Raw genomic sequence first — 22043 nt, 5'->3', positions numbered from 1 at the left:
CGGGTGGGGCTAGCCCTGCATAAGGAGGGGTTGAACTCAGCAACACATTCGTCCTTGGCACGAAACTCCGAACAGCTTCCGAATTTACTAGACGCAGATTTCTGATTCTAGTCAATCCGCTTCGTTATTGCGATGGCGGAAGTTATTGGTGTGGTTTCGGGCGCCATCACGTTCGCAACTGTTGTCGCCCAAGTCACTGAGTCTATAATCACGATCAAAGATTGCTGGTGCCAGTTTCGTGATGCACCCACTGACCTCAAATACCTCATGCGGGATCTTGATTTGTTTGGACTCATTCTAGCCGAAATCCAGGAAGATCTATCGCAAGACGCTTTCGCATTCGCCCTAAAGGGCAATAGACACGCTGTGCAAAGTCTGGAATTTGGCAGAGAAGCCGCCACGAACTTGCAAGAGCTATCTAATGAGCTTTTGCGTGACATGAATTCCTCTCATCGCCTGCGAAAATCTTATGTTGCCGCAAAAATGGTGATGCACAGAGGGAAACTAGAAAGGCATATGGCCCGACTGCGAAACGCGATTCAGTTGCTATCGCTGTCTCAGCAGTGCTATACTAGGTTTGTAATATCTGATATACTGCAATTCTCCTACCTAATAATACAAGTAGAGCGCTTCTACGGGTCCAACCTGATTTGATTGCCGAGAGACTAGTGCAAGACAAGAAAAACACAGCAACATTCAAGCCGAACCTACCAGCACGGTGTGTTCCTGCCTAGGTGTACAGGGTAAACATGATTAACCAGACTTCGCTGACGCTTCGAGCAACAGAGGGCCATTTAAAGGATGAACGAACCGAATTACTGAATGACCCGACAGAAAGGGTGTCACAGGGCGGGATGTCACACCACACTCACACATCTAAGTATTTGTGGCGTCTCAGTTTACCGTCCTGGCTGAGTTCAAAGGCCCTAGAAGTATACAGCGAGCGACTTCATCACGGCTGGCAATGGGTTTTTCGGACGTACAATGTGATCCCATCAACATCAAAGGTAGTCTCATTGACGATAGCTGGCAAAATTGAAGATTTGCAAAACCTATTTGCCATGAAACAGGCCTCTCCGTTCGACCGAACCGATCGCTTCGGATACACACTCCTACACGTATGTTGAAGTCCACAGTCTACATCTACCGATGATAGCCAAGAGTTGCTAAATAGATTTTCAAGTACGCCATGCTCGGGCCTAGGAAGGAGCAGATGTTGAAGTTTCTCCTCGATCAGGGGGTTGACTCCTCTATCGCAGGCAACCATCCCAATCTTGAAACGCCTCTCGATATGTTGGTATTCTGTGGGGCCCTAGGACTCGGCAAGGGTCAACCATTGTTTCCATGTTTACGTCTTCTACTTCGCTACACGAAAGAGACATCCTATGATGACACGCCAGAAGAAACGATTAGGGGAGTCTTATCCCGATTTCGTGGTTCAAGCGAGGAGTTCAAGTTTTTACAACAACATTGCTGTCCCTCATATTACGAAATGCCCCAAGAGACAAGAATTGCAGTGGCTGCCACGGCCGCATATGGTGTGTGGGATGCCTATCATATGCCTGAATTGATCCAAACGATGCTTGGGCCAAATCCTTTGACAGCCGAAGATCTCCAATTCGAAGGACCCTGGCGTTTCGATTCAAAGAACGCGACACTTGTACATTGTGTCGTGAGAAAGATTGGAGCAAGTCAGGCTGCTCTGCAAGGGTCTCATCCATGGAAAAGACGAGTTCGCCATCAAAGCCAGACCTCCGGACAATCTCTTGGCATCAACATGAGGGAAGGCTATTACTATCTTTACAAATCGTGGAATAAACTCTTTATGGAGTTTCTTCAAGCTGGTGTGGTTTTGAACCACGTTGTTGACCAACAGACTCTGTTGCTTGCATTTTTAGAGGGATATCTCGACTGGCTTGATGTGTCTAAATGTCAGGTCTCGTCTCCAACTGAAGCACTTCGAAAATGGTTAACAGATCTAAAATCTGCTGGCATTGATTTACAAAAGTTCGGGGAAATTGAGCACAGCATCTGGAAAGCGGAACTTAGCCAAAGAAACTTTGGCCTTGGAGATGACGAAAATGGTTGCCATCGACTGATAGGATTCTCTTATGGCTCATGTGTTAATGACTGGTCTGTGTGGCTATCCCCATGGGATAACTTCATAAGAGATTTCTGGAGCCTGATAGAGCGACCTATAGAGACGATGGCCGGTGAATGGCCCAGCGAATGAATATTCCCAGCAACATTTTGGTTATTGAATGAAACTACAATCTAACTTAGCCATACCTTATATATAAGGTGGACGCGAAAGGACGTACTCTATAAATCATTTCAGTCAGATTTGGCATGTTGAATCTGGTATAGAATACCACGACTATCAGTAAACAACTCATAGCATGGATATATCGAAGAACATGACATTAGGGCTTGCATACTGCGTGCAGTGACGCAGTACTGAGCAGGACCACTCGTCATGCCAAGCCACTAGTCCTGAAAGGGATTTCTGTTACCACACGCAAAACGATGAGTGGAAGACGGCAAAACACTCAGAAGTGTCAAGGGAATAATCCCCGAGTCCGCGGAGAAGCTCTGATATTGCGTGTTAAGCGGCACACATGGGGTATCGATCACAGATGGGGTGTCTATCCTCCAAATATCCCCCTAGGGCTGATGCCTCCGGATGATATCCTAAGATTCGCACCGGCAAAAGCTACGAAAGGAACAAAGGACATTAGAGAGCTCTGAGGCCTGCTGGGATACCTACCATGACGCCCTCCCCGCATGGATCAGTGACCTTGTCTCACCCGTCGACCTGGCAGTTTGATATCGATCGGTATATCAACCCGTTCGTGCCAGCGCCGCGATGGCATCTTGTCCCAAAGCCTGTGGCTCGTATGCTGGGTCATCGGGAAGAATCTCCCAGGCTTGTGGGTAATATTCTGATCGCCTTCTGGTCGCTGGTCGGCGCATTTTGCGGTGTTGCGTTGGTGGCATCAGTTTCGAAACGAGTGCCCTCGTTTGAGGCCCGTGGTGCACCGGCCATTATTGGCAGTTTTGTAAGTGATGGATGGACTGGATCCGGATCGAGATGGATGACACCTGGGCTGACTATCAATCTTTGAATAGGGTGCCGCTGCAGTCCTTGAATTCTGCGCCATCGACTCGCCCTTCGCGCAGCCCCGCAACGCGATCGTAAGTCAGATTCTTGCATGTATTATTGGTGTCGGGATCTCGAAGTTGTTCGCCTTGAATCCCCATGCCGGGGCGTATACCGAACTAGGGGGTGCGCTTGCATGTGGGATTACCACAGCGGTCATGGTCCTCACCAATACTGTACACCCGCCGGCGGGTGCGACAGCCCTTTTGGCAGTAACAAATCCTCAGACGGTTGGGTTGGGCTGGTTTTTGATCCCGGTGATGCTGTTGGGCATCACGCTCATGGTGGCCGCGGCTGTGGTGATCAACAATGTGCAGCGTCGGTATCCGCTTTACTGGTGGACTTCCCATCCATTGGCTGTGCCTCGACAGGACCTGGAGGAGATTCGACATGAGAAATCACCGAGTTTCCTACGTAACTACGAGGATAGTCTGACGGATGTTCCTCGAAGGCTGGTGGTAGAGCGGGGGGATATTTCGGTGCCAGATGGAGTGACGCTTTCTGCTGAAGAGACAGAAGTGTTGGAGAAGATCAGTGAGAGACTTTAAGCCAAGAATATATCACTATCTACATATAAAAATAGTGCGCAACAGAGTCCTCCGTAGATGTTATCGGGAAAGTGGCAAATTGACACCTCAGGCCATACTGCGGTGACGTCTCTCCCAATCAGCGTCGACTTATGTACTCGGCCCACTGAGGAATTTTTATTTCTCAACTCTTCGACTGACAGGACTGAGTTTCTTCAACGCATTCACATATCCTGACGTGAGGACTACCCCTGCTGTGCTGAATTTCTTCCATTGACGTCGGCGCAGAATTATATCGATAAGGGCAAACCAGGCACTCCACTGCTTTGCGCCCCTCCATTTGTCTCCGCCCCGCCAGGCGATCCACTCAGCCTTTTTGCATTTCTCTTCAATCTCTTTTCACTGGTGTCATCCTTTCTCCTTCCTCCCACCCGTCTTTCCCTTCCCTTTCCTTTTTCCACCTTATACCCTCGTCACACCGCCAACATGGTTTCCGCCTCGAAGGCTGCCCGTATGGCCAAGCGTGCCGATGAGAAGAAGCCCAAGAAGGGCGGCAAGGACGAGCCTCAGCTCGATGCCAACGGCAAGCCCATTGTCTCTGACGCTCCTGCCACCACCGACCAGAAGGCCGTCGACAAGCTCACAGCCCAGATGGACAAGCACGGTCTGTCTGATCGGGTCACCACCGGTGTGCTGTCGTCTCTGCCCGCCTCTCGCGATGTCAAGATTACCTCCACCTCCCTTGTGTTCCACGGAAAGGTCCTCGTCACCGACTCCACCCTCGAACTCACCTACGGTCGTCGTTACGGTCTCCTAGGTGAGAACGGTTGTGGAAAGTCCACCATGCTCAAGTCCATCGCTGCTCGCGAGTTCCCCGTCCCTGAGCACATCGATATCTACCTTCTGAACGAGGGTGCTCCTCCCAGTGACCTCGGTGCCCTTGAGTGGGTTGTCCGTGAGGCTGAGCGTCAACTCGAGGCCATGGAGAAGAAGGCCGAAGATGTTCTCGAGGCCGAGGGTCCTGACAGCCCCATCCTCGAGGACCTCTATGACGTAAGTTCTCACCGTCTTTTTTTTACTTTTTCTTTTTGACTGAATTCAGGCTGACCCATTGCTATAGAACATTGACAAGATGGATCCTTCCACTTTCCACGTCCGTGCCTCCCTCATTCTGACTGGTCTCGGTTTCAACAAGCACACCATCCACAAGAAGACCAAGGATATGTCCGGTGGTTGGCGTATGCGTGTGGCCCTTGCCAAGGCCCTGTTCGTCAAGCCCTCTTTGCTCTTGCTCGATGACCCCACTGCCCATTTGGACTTGGAGGCCTGTGTGTGGCTTGAGGAGTACCTCAAGAAGTGGGACCGTACCCTGATCCTTGTTTCCCACTCCATGGATTTCCTCAACGGTGTCTGCACCAACATGCTGGACATGCGTGGTCAGAAGCTCCTCTACTACGGTGGTAACTACGACTCTTACCACAAGACCCGTAGTGAGCAGGAGACCAACCAGATGAAGGCCTACGCCAAGCAGCAGGAAGAAATCCAGCACATCAAGAAGTTCATTGCTTCCGCTGGTACCTATGCCAACTTGGTGCGTCAGGCCAAGTCCCGCCAGAAGATTCTCGACAAGATGGAGGCCGATGGTTTCATCCAGCCCGTCCTTGCCGACCGTGTCTTCACCTTCCGCTTCGCCGATGTCGACAAGCTCCCTCCCCCAGTTCTGTCCTTCGACGATGTCAGCTTCTCTTACTCCGGTAACTGGGAGGACACCCTCTACGAGCACCTCGACTTCGGTGTGGACATGGATTCCCGTACCGCCCTCGTCGGCCCCAACGGTGTCGGCAAGTCCACCCTGCTCCGTCTGATGACCGGCAAGCTCAGCCCCATCGGTGGCCGTGTCAGCCGTCACACCCACTTGAAGCTCGGCATGTACTCCCAGCACTCCGCCGAGCAGCTTGACCTCACTAAGTCCTCTCTGGAGTTCGTCCGTGACAAGTTCCCCGAGAAGTCCCAGGACTACCAGTACTGGCGCCAGCAGCTCGGCCGCTACGGTCTGAGCGGTGAGGGCCAGACTGCCCTCATGGGTACCCTCTCCGAGGGACAGAAATCTCGTATCGTCTTCGCCTTGCTCGCCATTGAGTCCCCCAACATGATCCTGCTGGACGAGCCTACCAACGGTCTCGACATCCCCACCATCGACTCTCTCGCCGATGCTATCAATGCCTACAGCGGTGGTGTCGTCGTCGTGTCCCACGATTTCCGTCTCCTCGACAAGATCGCCAAGGACATTATGGTCTGCGAGCATAAGACCGTCCGCCGCTGGGACGGCTCCATTGGAGAGTACAAGAACCACCTCCGTAACAAGATGTTGTCGGCCGGTGCTGTCTAGAGCGCTTCTCTTGTTTTCGCTTCTCCTTGCTCCTTTATTTTCATGTTTTCCTTTTTCATTGATGACGACGAAATGCTAGACGAGAACTGAAGGAATACAATGCCCCATTTGCGGCGCTAAAAGTTTGGCTCCCACTGGGGGACGTTCCAACACAAAAAGTTCCTTGGTTTTGGGATGGGTTTCATTTTATTTTCCTTTTGTTTGTTAGATCGTTTGTCCTTGCTTCCATGCGCTAGATGAGGTGCTTTTGGTCGCTTGGGACTTGTGCGTTGGTTGTCATGCTCGAATTACCCCTCCCTCGATTGGGACAGGCGTGATCCGTCTGTCCGAGTTTTCCCCTGTCTTATCTTGCATCCTTGATAGAGTATCTAGTCCTCTCTTCCGAGGTGAATATAAGTGATGCCAATAGTATGTGCACATTAGCACTTTTTCAAGATACGGATGAAATAGACAGCGTAGTTAGCTTGGAAAAGTTGATTTCAGCTACGAAAGTGAGCAGTTCCTATCATAAATACTTCCAGATCTCTAAAGCTAGGTTGACAAGCCACCGCCGAACGTAGCGACGTTAATCCGAATAGCTTAGAAAGTGATGACGAGAGGGTATCCCTTGAACGTAGAGGTTTCACCTCCCATAGTGAAATATGTCCTTCTAGGCTAGAATGAAACATCTCTAACAGACAAATTGTTTGTCCATGCCTCTAAAAAAAGTAAAATAGCCTGACTCCGAGCTAATACAAGAACTGTATATGCTCCAAAATGTTAATGTACAAATCTATACAAGCGAAATATAGACATCTCCACGTCAAAATAAGAACTATATAGCCTCCGAGATGTTAATCTACATAAATTAACACTCCTCTATGCTCTTATCAGACAAATCGTTAGTGTAGGCACATACAAAAGTGCAATAGGCCTCCTTCTAAGTCAAATTTAGAACTGTATATCCTACAAAATGTTAAGCTACGCTGTCTAACAAGGCTTCTCTCATGTTCAATACGTCTTCGTCTTGATCAGAATTGGTTATCAATCGGGCCAATTACACCTCCGTTCGAGCTCAAAATACCTCTGCGTAGTGTATTTAACCAAGTAAAATGTTCATGTAGGCATTTGTGAAAATGGCCCATGCCTCCCTCCAAGCTAGAACTGGCACCCTCGCATCCAGAGATGTTTATCGCGGTAACTTAAGTAAAAGTGTCTTTAAGTAAGGCTCGAACATAGAGGTATTCATCAGAACTAGTTCGATACTAGTACTTCTAAGCTATCTTCAAACAGAAGGATGTTTATCTAAATAGGTTAGGCGATAATCTATCGAAACTACCCTCGAACATGGGGACATTCATTAGAACGAGTTTAATACTAGTATTTCCACCCTGCCCTCGAACGTAGGTATATTTATCCCTATAGGCTAGGTAGTACTCGATCAAAACTACCCTCGAACATTGAGGTATTTACCTCCGTACCCTTAGTACTAGTAGTTTTAAGCTCCCCTCGAACATATAAATATTTACCTCCGTACCCTAGGTGATACTCTATCGTGACTACCCTCGAATATAGAAGCTCCCCTTGAACTTAGAGATGATCATCCCTCATGATGAAATATGTCCCTCACTCTCCGGACAAAAGAGGCATGGGTGCTAGAAACATTCAATCCACCTGTTTAAAGGGCTCCTTCTAAGCAGAAAATTTGATCTACCTAAGCTAGAAATAAGCGTTTGACCTGGTAAAAATGTTCATCTCGACATCTGTTAGGACAAAAAAGGCCTCACTCTAATTTAGATTCTATGAACATCGCTTCGTTCGGGGGTAGCTTGGCAGTTTCGCTTTGGAGACAATGCCCAATAGTCGAGGCTTCATCTAGCGTATACTGTCGCAGATAGTCTAGGCCAGTCTGCCCATCGATCTTCAGGCCCGCCTCTGCGATGTCAGCCGTCCTCTATCAGATTTTGTCAGATCATACCGCATGGGCAGCTTTGTCCAGCTCTACCGTATATCCATGCTTATTGTTGTAATAAGGGCTGGTACGACGCCATTATACCTTTCTTTGTCACATTTCGACTAATAAAATACGACTTTAAAATGCATGAAAGGCCAAAGAAGACAACACTAAATGTTCTTTGTGGCTTCATCCTTTGTATTATTAACCAAGAGATTCCCGAAACAAGAATAGCCCCAATGTGGCTATGTTTTCGAGGCATTATAAAGCGCAAATTTCCCATCTTCCGAATATCCATCAAAACAAAATACGGTACATCAAACACCACAAGTTTGGAGACCCTCATCATCAATCTTGCACTCACCACTACAAGTTACAATTCACCCCCAGGGCAACCTCAAGGTAAGCCCTCATACAAATTGAACCACTCACCTTTTCCTACCAGGTCACCCCAAATCCCAAACAGAACAATGGATCACCCTAGAAACTACGACCTCCCACCCAACTTCAGCGAAACATACAAGAAACTTTGCCGAACCTTTGCAGAGAGGCTAGATCAGCAAGTTACTATTCTCAGTAGTCCGCAACCCGACCGGCTCCAGGTTATGTTGGAGATAAGAGATCTTGCTTCACTCGTCGGGCAAATTGGATATCTTGGATGGGTTGGAGGCTCGGATATTCCTGATCGTCGTCGAGTTCTCCCAAAATACGGATATAAGCCTCTGAAGGACATTTGCGCTACTATTAGCGGCAGCTTAGATCAACTAGCGGTTATGCTTGCCGTCGATGATAGAAATGATGTTGTTGTTGCGAATGAGTTGGAAGAAATCTTGAATAGCTTGCCTTTCGAGAAAGTAGCGGTATAACCCTTTGAAAATATTTGAACGAGGGTTATGGGCAGCTTGGATCAAATGGCAGTTGGCTGATGATAGAAATCATGTTGCTGTTGTGATAAGCTGGAGAATAATTTGGAATATTTTTCTTGCCTAAAAAGTTAACAATAAATCATAATTTTCTTCATCTTTTTCTTTCGGCTCTCTTTTTGACCATTTTCCCTTTCTTTTTGTTACTTCTTCTTATGAGACTGAAGCGGTTGTAAACACTCGATGGGTAAAGATCGAATGTAGACCGTCATAATCAATAATTACCAGGTCTCTGCCTCAAGCACAAGTATGCAGGCGCAACAAAAATATTATTCGTAGCATAACTTTTTTTTTCAAACGAGTATAACCTAGCTCTTATCCCCGCCACGTGCATAACGCTGTGCTGTGTTCTGGCTTTCTTGCAAAACACTGCTGCCAAACTCGGCTGCATGCCTGAAATCCAAATGAGGGACAAAGGGATTAATTAGTAAACTGCCCGCAAAAGATCTCGTTGAGCTATCTCAGTATCTACTAATTTCAGCGCGTAGAGCTATTTGTGATCTCGCAATCTTGATAAATACTTAGCATATAGATTTGCTGCACGTGAGTGTCCTATAATAGATGAAAGATTGACGAAAATCGAAGATACAGTCATAGGCCATAAGTCTATACCACACCCACCAAAATGTAGGATAGATCTGATTTGATCCAGTATAGTTCTGGTGATTGGTTTCGTCAACTGGGTCGAAGAATGCTTATTTTAGCCGGTGGCATATTCGGAGCGTCCTGGGCTAGGTTACACTGCGTTCGTAGTGCATTGAACCCGGTGAGAAAAGACATCATACTCCTATTGTGTAACCTCATCGCCCAAATGAAAGCCAATCAATTCAACTTATCACCCGTCATCATTTATATAAATCCTGACCCTGAGAGATCGACAAGAACACAAGGTTTTGGGGTAAAGTAATGGTGGAAAGAGTATGCAGCTGTCTCTCTCAGGATCTGTACCTTACTAAACTCAGCAACACTGTGCTTGTAAGCTCTGCAGACCTTTTCAGGAGATACCAGATGCAAGATATAATGGCCAGCTTATGCCTTTTGCCACAGACGTGTATTTGAAGGGCCCGTTTGGTATCAAAATGTGTACTTATCGCCATTCCGAGAACTGAATTATCATCCCTCCCCTCGTCTGGTCTCTTTTATTCATCAAAATGAACTTTCAAAATGGAACCTCATAATCCCAGTCAGGTTTTGCCTCAAGTTGTGGATGACAGTTGAACATGAACCAGACAAGTTGTTCTGTATTCATCCAGTTTCCCAGGATGGAGTTGATGAGTGGCGCAGTATCACTTTCAAGGATCTAGCCAAAGCTGTTAAACGGTTTACCTGGTAGATTGAAAGTAAGCTCAGTGGCAACGCCAAAAGGGAGCAACAAGTCCTCGCCTATGTAGGGACAACCGACCTGCGGTACGCTGCATTTCTGCTGGCATGTACGAAAACAGGGCATATTGTGAGTCTCGCACCTTATTTTGGCTTGTCATCGTTGCTAAAACTTCTGAAGGCCTTGCTGCTTTTAACCAGAAACTCCTTGCCGGCTAACCAGTATCTGCTCGACACTACGCACTGCTCAGTGTTGGTTGATGCGAGTGAGAAGAAACAAGTCCGCAATGCACTGGACGAGCTCACAGCTCACCAGCCGGAAAGTTTTGAAAAATGGCCCATGACTCCGATCTGGGATATTTCCATGACTCCCCATCGGAGCTGTATCCTTACAGTGTACAAGTTTCCGAGGTCGGAGAGAAACCTGCCATGATAATCCACAGCTCTGGCACCAAGGGATTTCCAAAGCCAGTCGTCCTGAAGTATAGATTTTGGACCACAAATGACAATTTGCGAAATCTTCCAGTACCACCCGGACGTCGACATGCAATGTTAATTTTAAAATACGAGCCTCAATTAACGTTATACATTAAGAACATGAGGTATATGCGCTCGCTAATGCTTCAATATGAAGCTCTCTGCTATGGCTGCGATCCACTTAATTCAGGGCCATCCACAATTTTATGAGAGAGCATGTTTCCGATTATTTCATCGAGCTGGATATTCAGCGGCACTGGCATGATCAAGACTGTATCATGACAAGTCTTTGAGTGCATCGATAGATGCCAGATATTCATTTAGACGGAATGATTACTACTGCTGTTTTGTTCGCTGAGTGACCAGCTCGGGACCAAAGACGTCATTGCTCTCGCGAGATTTTTGTTCCTTCTCCAACTTCCGCTTTTTCGCCAAGCGTTCCGACTCACTCTCGGAGTTGGCCATCCCAGATTCGCTTGGTACGCCAGTGGATGGCTGTGCTGATTCCCGCTTCTGAGCCGCCATATTTGCTTTCTCGGGGTTCTGGCAATGGTAAAGCTTCTTTGCGATACGCTTGAGACTCTTCATTTGGGCGGGATCAGAGGAGAGCGGCGTGTAGGATTGGAGGAAAGCAGTGCAGTCAGTTAAGACGCGGTGAAGCTTGCAACGGATTTCATATAGGGGGTTTTGGAGACCATTTTGGGTTGTTTCGGAGGTAGCTGTGGCGGGTGTGACGGGGCCGCCGAGTTTAACGTCCAGAAGGAACTCAGCCAGGGGTCGGTCGGCTATAAGAAAGGCGGAAAGCCATATTTGGGAGGGTGTGTAGAGGAAGTAGACATCGGTCATTTGGGCTGCGGTCTTGAGCAGCTCACGAGTCGTGCCGTGGGCTCGTGCGATGCGATCGGACATTGATGATGATGGGACTGGAGGAGGCGCGATAGACATTAACCCCTGTTGCAGGTCTTCGGAAGTCTCGTGTGGTAGGTGAGGGGCTGCTTGGCCTTGACCGTGTGCGATAGCTTGAAGTTCCATGATGCCGCCCTCGAGTCCTCGGAACGGATGCCGTACATCAAAGGTGAAACGAAGTCCCTGCATGAGCAGAAACTCCGGTGTGATAACATCCTCTGTCGTTGTGTCACCTGGAATACCCTCTGCAAATTGTCGAAGCGACATATAGTAGTTGTCGGTCTTCGTCGCAAGGAAGAGCGCGCACGCCATGATTGACTTCGGGTGGTATGTCATAGGTGAATTGGTTAGGTAGAAGCGGCGTAGGTATTGAATCGCAGTGGCCTATATGCGCGTCGGATGGAGGAGTCAGCTTTGAGGAGCGTGAGAGCACTGATAGCATGGTAATCAGACTTACCCGAACCATTGTTGGCAGCGGCGGCTTGTACGTCTCCCCTAGCTCCAGCGTCTTCTCACAATAATACCGCACCAGAACAAGCTCCTCCTCTGGTGTCAAACACTCAATCGGCTTTTCTTCGTTGCTTTTGCCATCCACGTCGCTGCCCGGCTGCGGCGTGCCAGCTGCAGAGGACGCGGCCGACGGTTGAGTCTCGCGTGCCCTGCGCAAGGCAGCCCGCACACGCTCACTGGCCACAGCATTTGTCGTCGCCCGGAGTGATTGTAAAGAAGCCTCAGTGTAGGACCATAGTCGATACTGAGACGAGGTACGGTAGATATCGTCTTCGATCATGGTGACCGCGTTTTTTTGTTTTGGGCTTGATGACGGAAGCCGATCGTGATCACTTGCTGGGATATTGGTAGGCTACTATGTGCGGTTCTCGGCTGAGCGCAAGACTCGAACCGGCTGGGTTCGATTTTAAATATCAAAGAAGTATACGGACGAGCAAACGGGGAGGGTTGAAGTTGGACGGAGCTGGACGGTTCTTATCGATAAGGACCACTCGCATCGTGCGGGCGAACTTGGGCGCCCTTATACTTTCAATGATATTTTTTTGAAAAAAAAAAAAAAAAGTGGAAATTCTGTTAAATTTCATAGGTTGAGGGAGCAACGAACATCGACGCACAAACTACCCAATGCAATGTGTCCATCTATGTGCTATTCCTATTTCGTCGCAACACTAGGCCATACATCACTCACCAAGAAGTCGAGCAGTAATATCTGCCATATGGCCTTCTTCTAATTCATAGTCCTGTCCTCCTCTTCGGGGAGCGCCGACAAAACGGAAAGCAGCTACGACCTGTTCGACGTCAAATCCCATGCTGCTAAAACGGTCAATCAGATCCTTGTTGTATCCATCATATCTATAATCAAAGGTGAGCAGCCATATCCGAAACGTGATAAAGAAACAACTTACTTTGCCAAGTTATCAACACCGGTACCTTGCTGCACCTCATCTAAGTCAGCTGCGGCTCCATTCCCTGTATTGCTCATGGGGGCGCCAGCATAGAGAACTGCCCATTCACGGGCAACACGCTCGAATTCCTTTGGTGTCTTGAGAAGCATGTTGGCTACCTCCGCATCTTGCGGGTCCTTGGGCTCAGGTGTGCTGAGCAAAGATTGCAACGACAGCAAGGCAGATTTGATAGTGAGTACTGGTGACCAGGCACTAGATAGCGTATCAAGACAGATTGCACCCTGTATAAAGAAAATGAGCATCTAGGTAATTATATATCCAATGGAAATCGTAGTAATACTGACTGTTTGGCTGCTGACATTGGGATGCCAAACTTTAGTCTCAAACTTCATTGCAGGTGGCCGGAAGGGGTAGTCGGTAGGGATTTTGATATCAATGATGTAGGTGCCACCTTCATAGGGAGTACCAGGAGGTCCTGGAAATGATCCTCGAAGATGTGTTACATCATCCAAGTCTCCAAAAGGCTCAGCCTTGATCTGGGAATGTGTGTCTGCATGGATGTCGGCAATTTCTTTCCCAACACGACGTGTGCGGTTGCTAGCCATGGTGATTCGTAGTTTCAATCCAGATGGGAGAAAGGAGCAGGATGGTTATGTGGAAGATTGTAGGAGTAGTTCTGTCTCGTCGCTCGTTGCACAGTAGTGTTGGGAGAATGCCGCGGTTAGGGTTTTGGATAAGCGCACGTATGTTAAATATAGCTAATACAAGAGAAGGAGGGTTAGAGAGGCTCGAAATTGAATATGCAACAAGATAAATTGAGTACGACAGGCCTTTTCGCCCAAGAGAGATAGGAACAACGCGAGATAGACAAGAATCTCACCAAATGGAGGGGAACTATGACGGAAAACGAGCTCAATTAATGAGTTCAAATATGCTTGCTTCCGTTGACAAGGGTTCAAGGAGAAAGAATACCTTCGAGGCTCAGCCACGTGAGACCAAGACCCGTATACCGTTCAGTTGGGATGCGAATATCCTCGATTGCTCGAAAATGTTCAAGCTGCGAAGTGCCGAAGTGGGCTTAGGCATCGAGGCAGACATGACGCAGTTGCGGCCTGCGGCCTGAGGCCTAAAGATCATGTGACTTGTGACAACAGCTGGAAGCTCGCCGAGCATCTGACCCCGAGAGACACCAACCACACCTGCATTCACAACCCATCCCTTCCACCTTTTATTTCCCATCAATTCCAACTCATTGGAGCTCAGTTTACGCAGCCATTCAATCTGTTACCTTACTACGGGATTCTGATTGTATCCCCTTAGGTGGCTGACAAACATGGTGAGTCCCTCAACTTTCTATCACCTTCGGTCAACCATTTGAATATACTGACATTCGAAACCAGGGTCAACAACAATCTAACATGGGCGGCGGCCCCGGTGGCGATGGACGTGATGACAAGGACAAGAAGGTATGATTTGAATCGTTTCTCTTTTAACGGCAACTGGCGCTAAGACCGCGTTTCATTAGAAGGACAAGCCTAGATACGAACCTCCCCCACCACCTACCACTCGCATCGGGAAGAAGAAGCGCAAGGCTGCCGGTCCAAGCACTGCCTCTAAGCTCCCAGACATTTACCCTACCTCGCGATGCAAGCTACGTTATCTTCGCATGCAGCGGGTGCACGACCATCTGTTGTTAGAAGAGGAGTATGTCGAAAACATGGAACGCATGCGCAAATCTAAGGCCCAAGCTACCCAGGATCCCGGCAGCCGAGGTGACTTGGATGTGATGGATCGGAACGCTGATGAGCGAAGTCGAGTCGATGACATGCGAGGCAGTCCCATGGGGGTTGGCAACTTGGAAGAGTTGATCGACGATGACCACGCTATTGTCTCGAGTGCCACTGGCCCCGAGTACTATGTTTCCATCATGTCCTTCGTTGATAAAGATCTCCTCGAACCGGGCGCCAGTATTTTACTACACCACAAGTCGGTTTCTGTCGTCGGTGTATTGACCGAGGAGTCCGACCCCCTTGTGTCAGTGATGAAGCTGGACAAAGCTCCCACGGAGTCATATGCCGACATTGGTGGTCTGGAATCACAGATCCAGGAGGTTCGTGAGTCCGTGGAGTTGCCATTACTACACCCCGAGCTGTACGAGGAGATGGGTATCAAGCCCCCCAAAGGTGTTATTCTCTATGGTGCCCCCGGTACCGGAAAGACGCTTCTTGCCAAGGCTGTCGCCAACCAGACAAGCGCTACTTTCCTCCGCATTGTTGGTAGTGAGTTGATTCAGAAGTACCTGGGTGACGGTCCTCGTCTGGTTCGCCAGATCTTTTCAGTTGCCGCTGACCACGCTCCATCCATTGTGTTTATTGATGAGATTGACGCTATCGGTACTAAGCGTTACGAATCGCAATCCGGTGGTGAGCGCGAAATTCAGCGAACTATGCTGGAGCTCCTCAACCAGCTTGATGGTTTCGATGACCGTGGTGATGTCAAGGTCATCATGGCTACCAACAAGATTGAGACTCTAGATCCGGCTTTGATCCGCCCTGGTCGTATTGATCGTAAGATTCTCTTCGAGAACCCAGACCGTAAGTGTTATCCTGATGTGCATTGTTTTGTACCGGTTCACTAACAGCTCCCAGAAAACACCAAGAAGAAGATCTTCACGCTTCACACGTCGAAGATGTCCCTCAGTGACGATGTTGACCTTGAGGAGTTCATCAACCAGAAGGATGATCTCTCTGGAGCCGACATTCGTGCCATCTGTACTGAGGCTGGTCTGATGGCTCTGAGAGAGCGCCGGATGAGGGTGCAGATGGACGATTTCCGTGCTGCCCGGGAGCGTATCATGAAGACGAAGCAGGACGGTGGCCCCGTGGAGGGTCTGTACCTGTAAGCGCTGGTAACTGCTTGTGTCTATCAAGTGCCGGAATGCTTGCATGGGAGGCCTCTATCCTGCTAGATCATTTGTGTATTGTAATAATCGGACGAATTTAAATGGCTCAGTGGGCAAATATCCAATGATACGGTACATGTAGAAAAGAAGACGTCTAGAGCAATGCGAAGCACCGATCTTTAACCCCAGTCTGTACAAACAGTTATAGCTATACAGTTGGCTGTCAAATTGTGCATTGGCGACGTTTGTAGATATCAGTTGACATGTAAATGTCAACGTCAGCCCGAGATCGTCGGCTTATCAGCGTTGCAAACATTGCAAACAAAGCTCATTATCAGTTCGCATCCTCTCGTCTGTCGCAAGTTTCGTCACATACTCAACCATGGACGGATTCGACGAGGAAGCATTCAATAAATTCTTTCCTTCTAGCTTTGGCAAGCAGGAGAAGTCGGTTGATGTTGATTCGCAGATCAACCGCTCCAAGCGCGCCGATGTTTCGGCGCAACCCACACTTGAAGGCAATCAACTAGGCGCCTCCACAAGCGCCCCTCCTGCGCAAGCAGAAGGTAATGGAGATGAGAAAAAGGATGACGACGATGATAGCGATGACAGCGATGACGACTCAGATGACGACGAGGACGAGTTCCCCGTATCGCATGAGCTCGTTCTCAAGACTCACGAGCGTGCTGTGACAACCATGACCGTGGACCCTTCAGGGGCGCGACTAATCACAGGTTCGACCGATTGTACGCTGAAGCTCCATGATTTTGCGTCGATGACTCCGTCAACTATTCGCGCCTTCAAATCTGTCGACCCTTCCCTCAAGAAACAATCGGCAGCGCAGGACACCCACGCCGTTCACTACGCCGCTTTCAATCCACTTTCGCCAAGTCATGTTCTTGTTGTGACCGCAACGGCACAGCCCCGGATTTTGAGCCGGGATGGCGAAACCCTTACAGAGTTTGTGAAGGGGGATATGTATCTGCGCGATCTACACCACACCAAAGGTCATATCTCCGAGGTGACGTGCGGTGCCTGGAGCCCCTCCGATCTTAATCTATGTGCAACTGCTGGAAGTGACAGTACCATTCGAATCTGGGATGCGAATGTGGGCCGCTCGCAGAGGGAAGTGATAGTGCACAAGTCGCGGGCGGCTGGCTCCGCTGGTCGAACCAAGATGACTGCTATCGCATGGGGCACCCCAAAACAGGGAGGGTCCGATATCCTCGTGGGTGCAGCTCTCGATGGCAGTCTGGCCATGTGGAGTGGAAATGGTCCCTACACAAGACCCAGCGCAGAAATTCGGGACGCTCATGTCAAGGATACATGGACAAGCGGATTGGATGTCAGCTCCGATGGAAGGCTTGTCATCAGCCGAGGTGGCGATGATACCATCAAGCTGTGGGATACCAGGAAGTTTAAGACACCTGTTACCACAGTTGATCACAAATCGACGTCCTTCCGCTACCCGACGTCAAATATCCAGTTCTCTCCCTCGTCTGCAAATGTGCTCGTTGGCTCAGAAACTGGCCATCTACACATTCTCAACCCGGCAACTCTCAGGCCAGAGTTGGTCACTGCTGTTACACCAGGATCGCCTCTAATTACCGTGTTCTGGCATGAAAAGCTCAATCAGATCCTGACAGGCTCTGCCAATTCCGAGATTCATGTCCTCTACAACCCGACCACATCCACGAAGGGCGCAGCAATGGTCATGTCCAAGGCACCAAAACGCCGCCACGTCGATGATAATGCCACTCTCACTACGGACTTGACACAAGGACTGGAAGGGGACTCTGTAGTGGTCGGCTCCAACGGAGTGCCGCACTACAGCTCGGCCACCTGGTCTGCCCGTCACCCTAATGTTGGTCTGACAGCTTCCGGTCGCTCTCGAGACCCTCGTCGGCCACACTTGCCGCTACAAACACCATTTGCCAAGTCTACGCCAGATGAAAAGCACATCCGTGAGAATATCCCTCTCAGTTCTATGCGAGACGAGGACCCGCGGGAGGCACTGCTGAAGTATGCCGAAAAGGCCGAGAAGGACCCTATTTTCACCAAGGCATACAAGGAAACACAGCCCGATGCCATATACGCGGAGCTGAGTGACGAGGAAGAAAAAGGACCCGAAAAGAAGAAGGCCAGGCGATGATTGAATGTCCCTCGCTTGGTTTTCGAACATGTATAATATCTATGAACATTCACCTGATCGCGAACCACGACTAAAAACGAATCTGCTAGCCCCGATATGCTTGTAATCCCAATGTAAACTTCCTAATTCACCGATGAAACATCAACGCATTTAATCTTCTCCTTACATTCTATCTGGGGTGTCCCCTCTTTTGCTGCTGCATGACGTCCCCAAGAGCCCGCCGATCCATAACAGTCCACCCGCACTGCCAATGGCAGCTATGGGCGCGACCGCATGAGCTCAGGCCTCACGCAGACCTCGCATTTGGCGCGATTTAATTCATATGTAATGCGCCGTTGAACATTACATGACCTTGTAGAAGCAGGGAGGAGGGCCTGAGGTTGCGTGCTGACATGAGCAATTTTTCTCCGCTCCAGCGCCTCCGTGCATTGCCGCCTGCCCAAACCTCTTCCCAATCACCTCGGATGCCGTATCCGTGGATTACTTTTCGCGCGACGATTTCGGCTTGCTCGGATCAGCATGCAGCCATTTGCGACTTGAGATCGAATGCTCACCGTTGATTCTGGGAGTTCGTTGTAATCGGCCGCACCCGCCGGAGAGCTGGGGTGTATAAGGGGTGCGATACAAACAAAGCGTGAAAGCGCATCACTTCGGACGACCAGATGGCTTCTTTGCAAGCCTCATTAGTAGCAAATCTGCTGCCCTCTCTCTTTTTTTCGACTCTCTCTCCTTCCAGATCCGCCTCATTCGCCTCTTCTTCCGTCCACGACCTTCTCACCACGACCTCAAATTTCGCTTCGGATCTTCCGCATAATCATGACGGAAATAAAGGTGGAAATATGCACGAATGGTCATCCCTGATCGGTATCGTGACGGCTCTTTGTGGAAATGTCTTGATCTCCTTAGCCCTCAATATCCAACGCTATGCGCATATCCGAATCGCAAGAGAATGGGAGCAGGACAAGAGTCAGAAGGAAGCCGATTGGAGACGCACACATTCCGGATCTGATATCGCGAACTTGAACGGGGCTGTTGGAAGCAACGGCACACTCGACCAGTCACGGGGGCGATCTCAGGAACAATACCGAGATTCTGAGGATACCTTCGAGCCTTACCGTGACAATGACACCCAAAGGCGGAACAGCACGTCAAGCTCTCGAGACGGCAATTATCCCGGGGAAGGCGGGAACCGCAAGTCTTATCTCAAGTCGCCGTACTGGTGGGTTGGTATCGTCCTCATGGTTGTGGGCGAGATGGGCAATTTCATGGCCTATGGTTTTGCACCAGCTTCGATTGTGTCACCATTGGGAGTTGTGGCTTTGATCTCTAACTGCATTATTGCGCCATGCTTGCTGAAAGAGAAGTTCCGCAAACGCGATTTCTGGGGTGTGCTGGTCTCTGTTGCTGGGGCTGTCGTTGTCGTTCTCAGTGCCAAATCATCCGAAGAACAAATTGGACCCCACGAGATTTGGGTGATGATTACCCGTTGGGAATTTGAACTCTATCTTGGATTGACTATTTCTTTGATTATTGGTCTGATGTGGGCAAGCCACCAATATGGCTCTCGCTCAATTCTCATTGATGTAGGGCTTGTGGCACTATTTGGTGAGTCTCAGCAGTCTCTATTTTCTGGCATTCAATTCCTTGGATCATTTTACTGACTGACAATAGGTGGATATACTGCCCTCTCTACCAAGGGTGTCTCTTCGCTCCTGTCTGGCCAACTATGGCACATCATTACTTTCCCAATCACCTATGTTCTGGTTTTTGTCCTCGTTTCCAGCGCATTAATGCAAATTCGTTACATCAACCGTGCCTTGCAGCGCTTCGATTCTACGCAGGTGATTCCGACACAGTTTGTACTCTTCACCCTTGCTGTGATCATCGGAAGTGCAGTTCTTTACCGTGATTTCGAATCGATCACAGCGACCCGTGCCACAAAGTTTGTCGGGGGATGTTTGTTGACATTCCTTGGTGTGTACTTTATCACGAGTGGTAGAGTTCGCGCCGACGACGAGTCATCCTTTTCATCTGAAGACGAGGAGGGATCTATTGGTTTGTTGAACGGCGAAAGATATCATGATAGAATTGATTTGTCTCCTCCCGGTCATCAACTGCCGAAGGCATCTCATCTTGACAGGAACGCGCAAGATGGCACCGTCCAGTCACCGCCAGGATCCTTATTGAGTCAAGGCATTGAAGGGGTTGATGATGACGAGTTGACTCCTGGAGGTGTTCTTTCCGCTGCGCCCTCTTCCCCACGGGGATCCCTCACTGCGGACTCCCCTATTTCTCCCCCGTCCTTCGACCATACTTCACCATTGCGACCCCCGTCTCGCATGTCCAATCCCTGGGCAGACATTCAAGAAGAGGCTGTTGTGACTCCCGAATCTGATCACCAATCTTATCGCCCTTCCACTCCAACACAACAAGATAGTGATACAGCACAGGCTTCGACTGTTCTTTTGCGGTTTCCCCCTGCCCCCGGCCTGGAAGAAGTGTCAGGACACAATGGCAGCGCTGGAACTGTGCGACGTGCTTCGACGCCCACGCTGCTAAACCAAGCAAGTCAACTTGGTCCCGATGAGACTCCCTTGGAGACCCCTTCGCGGCGCACTCTGCGTGGCTCCATCTCACACCGCTTTTCGCCCGGACCTCTTCTCCCCACGCTCTCTGGTGGTTTCAGTGCCGTCGTGGTTGACTCTATCCGGCGCGGAGACGGCAGCCCTCTCAAGGACCGCACTAAGCGAAAATTAGGACGTCGCCGTCAACTTGACGGTGCTTTCACCGATCCGTCTCTCTTTGTTGACGGGAATGGACCAGAATCATCACTTTCGGTTGCCACTGCTCGTCTCCAGTCCGCCACGAACCTCGCTGATGCGCCTGCAGAGGCTGGCCGCTCTACCCCCGCTCTCGCAACAAAAGGTTACCCCACGCAGGCGCCAGACTCTAACAAAGACGTGGCCCGTCTTCGCAGTTTCAGTGACTCGTGGAATGGTGGACTTGCATGGCTGGGAGATGCTCTGCGCAAAAACCACAGCAAAGCCATTGACGGGGCGACGACGCAAGGAACGCCAACTCCCCGCGACGAAGACGCACCGCCCGGTCCAAGAAACGAGCCACGCAGTGATACCGGTGCCGAGAACGAAACTCGGCGATAATCACCGCAATGGACATATCGGCCTATCAAGGTCACATACGTGACAGTGGCTGGTTCACTCGAACTGTACATACTATTTCTACTTTCCTCGCCATTTTTCTGGGCATCTTCTTTCTGCGATATTCCCTTGGCGGTACATTATTGTCTTGTAATTGTTATTGCATTGTCCTGGTATATGTTAGGCATCTAATATTGTATTTCTTCCGGCGTATTTCCTCACTCCAATGTATAGTTGGCCGACAGAGAGTGGGTGGTTCGTTGAAAGCCACCCATCTCGCTTTAGTCTTATGTACAATTAAGTTCATTTTTTTACTCGATTATTCCAAAGCAGCATTCCGACCTCTGGCTTCCTAGGCTTCTGGCATGATATGATGCTCCCCGCCGGGCGAAACAAACGCAAAGCCCTAATAGGTGGAAAATGCAAACAGCAAACACCGCCCTACAGGGGTTACCCCCCGTTTCCCCAGATGGCTTGATTGCCGTTCGTTTAGCAAGTCAATTTAGCCGGTAATCCGGTTATAGGGCATCAGTCATTTCACACCCCCACCGGTATACCATCTACGTATGAACCCAAGGTACTCGAAAATAGGCAAAAAATATGATGAAAAAAGAGAGGCCAACGTAGGGCTAAAGCAATGTATAACACGGTATACTCAGCTCGAGGCTTTCGTGTAGAGACCGTTCAAGACTTAATGGCACTGTATACGCATTTATGACCCCTGTTGTACTATGCACCCTGTCAACCCCACAACCCCAGTCCACCATTCCAGTATGGAGGC

General features: G+C 49.4%; 8 protein-coding genes across 8 annotated transcripts; 6 read left to right on the top strand and 2 right to left on the bottom strand.

The window, feature by feature from the left end:
* Positions 1 to 132: 132 nt before the first annotated feature.
* Positions 133 to 2233, top strand: PENARI_c002G08680 (uncharacterized protein; the record flags this gene model as incomplete). The annotated part of the gene is made up of 4 exons (XM_022627739.1): positions 133 to 575; positions 626 to 718; positions 899 to 1118; positions 1175 to 2233. 4 exons carry the CDS (start codon positions 133 to 135, stop codon positions 2231 to 2233), a joined length of 1815 nt encoding a protein of 604 aa, XP_022492171.1.
* Positions 2234 to 2768: 535 nt separating this feature from the next.
* On the top strand, positions 2769 to 3708 carry PENARI_c002G04020 (HPP family protein; the record flags this gene model as incomplete). The annotated part of the gene is made up of 2 exons (XM_022627416.1): positions 2769 to 3059; positions 3130 to 3708. The coding sequence occupies 2 exons, from the start codon at positions 2769 to 2771 to the stop codon at positions 3706 to 3708; spliced, it is 870 nt and encodes a 289-aa protein (XP_022492335.1).
* A 465-nt stretch (positions 3709 to 4173) lies between these two features.
* Positions 4174 to 6076, top strand: PENARI_c002G10979 (ATP-binding cassette family ATPase ARB1; the record flags this gene model as incomplete). Its single annotated transcript, XM_022627890.1, has 2 exons — positions 4174 to 4740; positions 4808 to 6076. The coding sequence occupies 2 exons, from the start codon at positions 4174 to 4176 to the stop codon at positions 6074 to 6076; spliced, it is 1836 nt and encodes a 611-aa protein (XP_022492535.1).
* Positions 6077 to 8479: 2403 nt separating this feature from the next.
* On the top strand, positions 8480 to 8875 carry PENARI_c002G05374 (uncharacterized protein; the record flags this gene model as incomplete). The annotated part of the gene is made up of 1 exon (XM_022627511.1): positions 8480 to 8875. One exon carries the CDS (start codon positions 8480 to 8482, stop codon positions 8873 to 8875), a length of 396 nt encoding a protein of 131 aa, XP_022492322.1.
* Positions 8876 to 11065: 2190 nt separating this feature from the next.
* PENARI_c002G00004 (TFIIH complex kinase subunit CCL1) lies at positions 11066 to 12425 on the bottom strand (the record flags this gene model as incomplete). Its single annotated transcript, XM_022627128.1, has 2 exons — positions 11066 to 12019; positions 12093 to 12425. The coding sequence occupies 2 exons, from the start codon at positions 12423 to 12425 to the stop codon at positions 11066 to 11068; spliced, it is 1287 nt and encodes a 428-aa protein (XP_022492396.1).
* Positions 12426 to 12825: 400 nt separating this feature from the next.
* On the bottom strand, positions 12826 to 13655 carry PENARI_c002G07237 (E2 ubiquitin-conjugating protein UBC1; the record flags this gene model as incomplete). Its single annotated transcript, XM_022627626.1, has 3 exons — positions 12826 to 12997; positions 13051 to 13331; positions 13395 to 13655. 3 exons carry the CDS (start codon positions 13653 to 13655, stop codon positions 12826 to 12828), a joined length of 714 nt encoding a protein of 237 aa, XP_022492537.1.
* A 2679-nt stretch (positions 13656 to 16334) lies between these two features.
* PENARI_c002G01883 (WD40 repeat domain-containing protein) lies at positions 16335 to 18104 on the top strand (the record flags this gene model as incomplete). Its single annotated transcript, XM_022627264.1, has 1 exon — positions 16335 to 18104. One exon carries the CDS (start codon positions 16335 to 16337, stop codon positions 18102 to 18104), a length of 1770 nt encoding a protein of 589 aa, XP_022492747.1.
* An 839-nt stretch (positions 18105 to 18943) lies between these two features.
* PENARI_c002G05988 (DUF803 domain membrane protein) lies at positions 18944 to 21265 on the top strand (the record flags this gene model as incomplete). Its single annotated transcript, XM_022627549.1, has 2 exons — positions 18944 to 19709; positions 19776 to 21265. 2 exons carry the CDS (start codon positions 18944 to 18946, stop codon positions 21263 to 21265), a joined length of 2256 nt encoding a protein of 751 aa, XP_022492538.1.
* Positions 21266 to 22043: the final 778 nt, after the last annotated feature.

Source organism: Penicillium arizonense (genome assembly GCF_001773325.1).
Source record: "Penicillium arizonense strain CBS 141311 chromosome Unknown PENARI_contig002, whole genome shotgun sequence".
NCBI lineage: Eukaryota > Fungi > Ascomycota > Eurotiomycetes > Eurotiales > Aspergillaceae > Penicillium > Penicillium arizonense.
The sequence above is the reverse complement of the archived record's forward strand: the minus strand, read 5'-3'. Positions and strand labels throughout refer to the sequence as shown.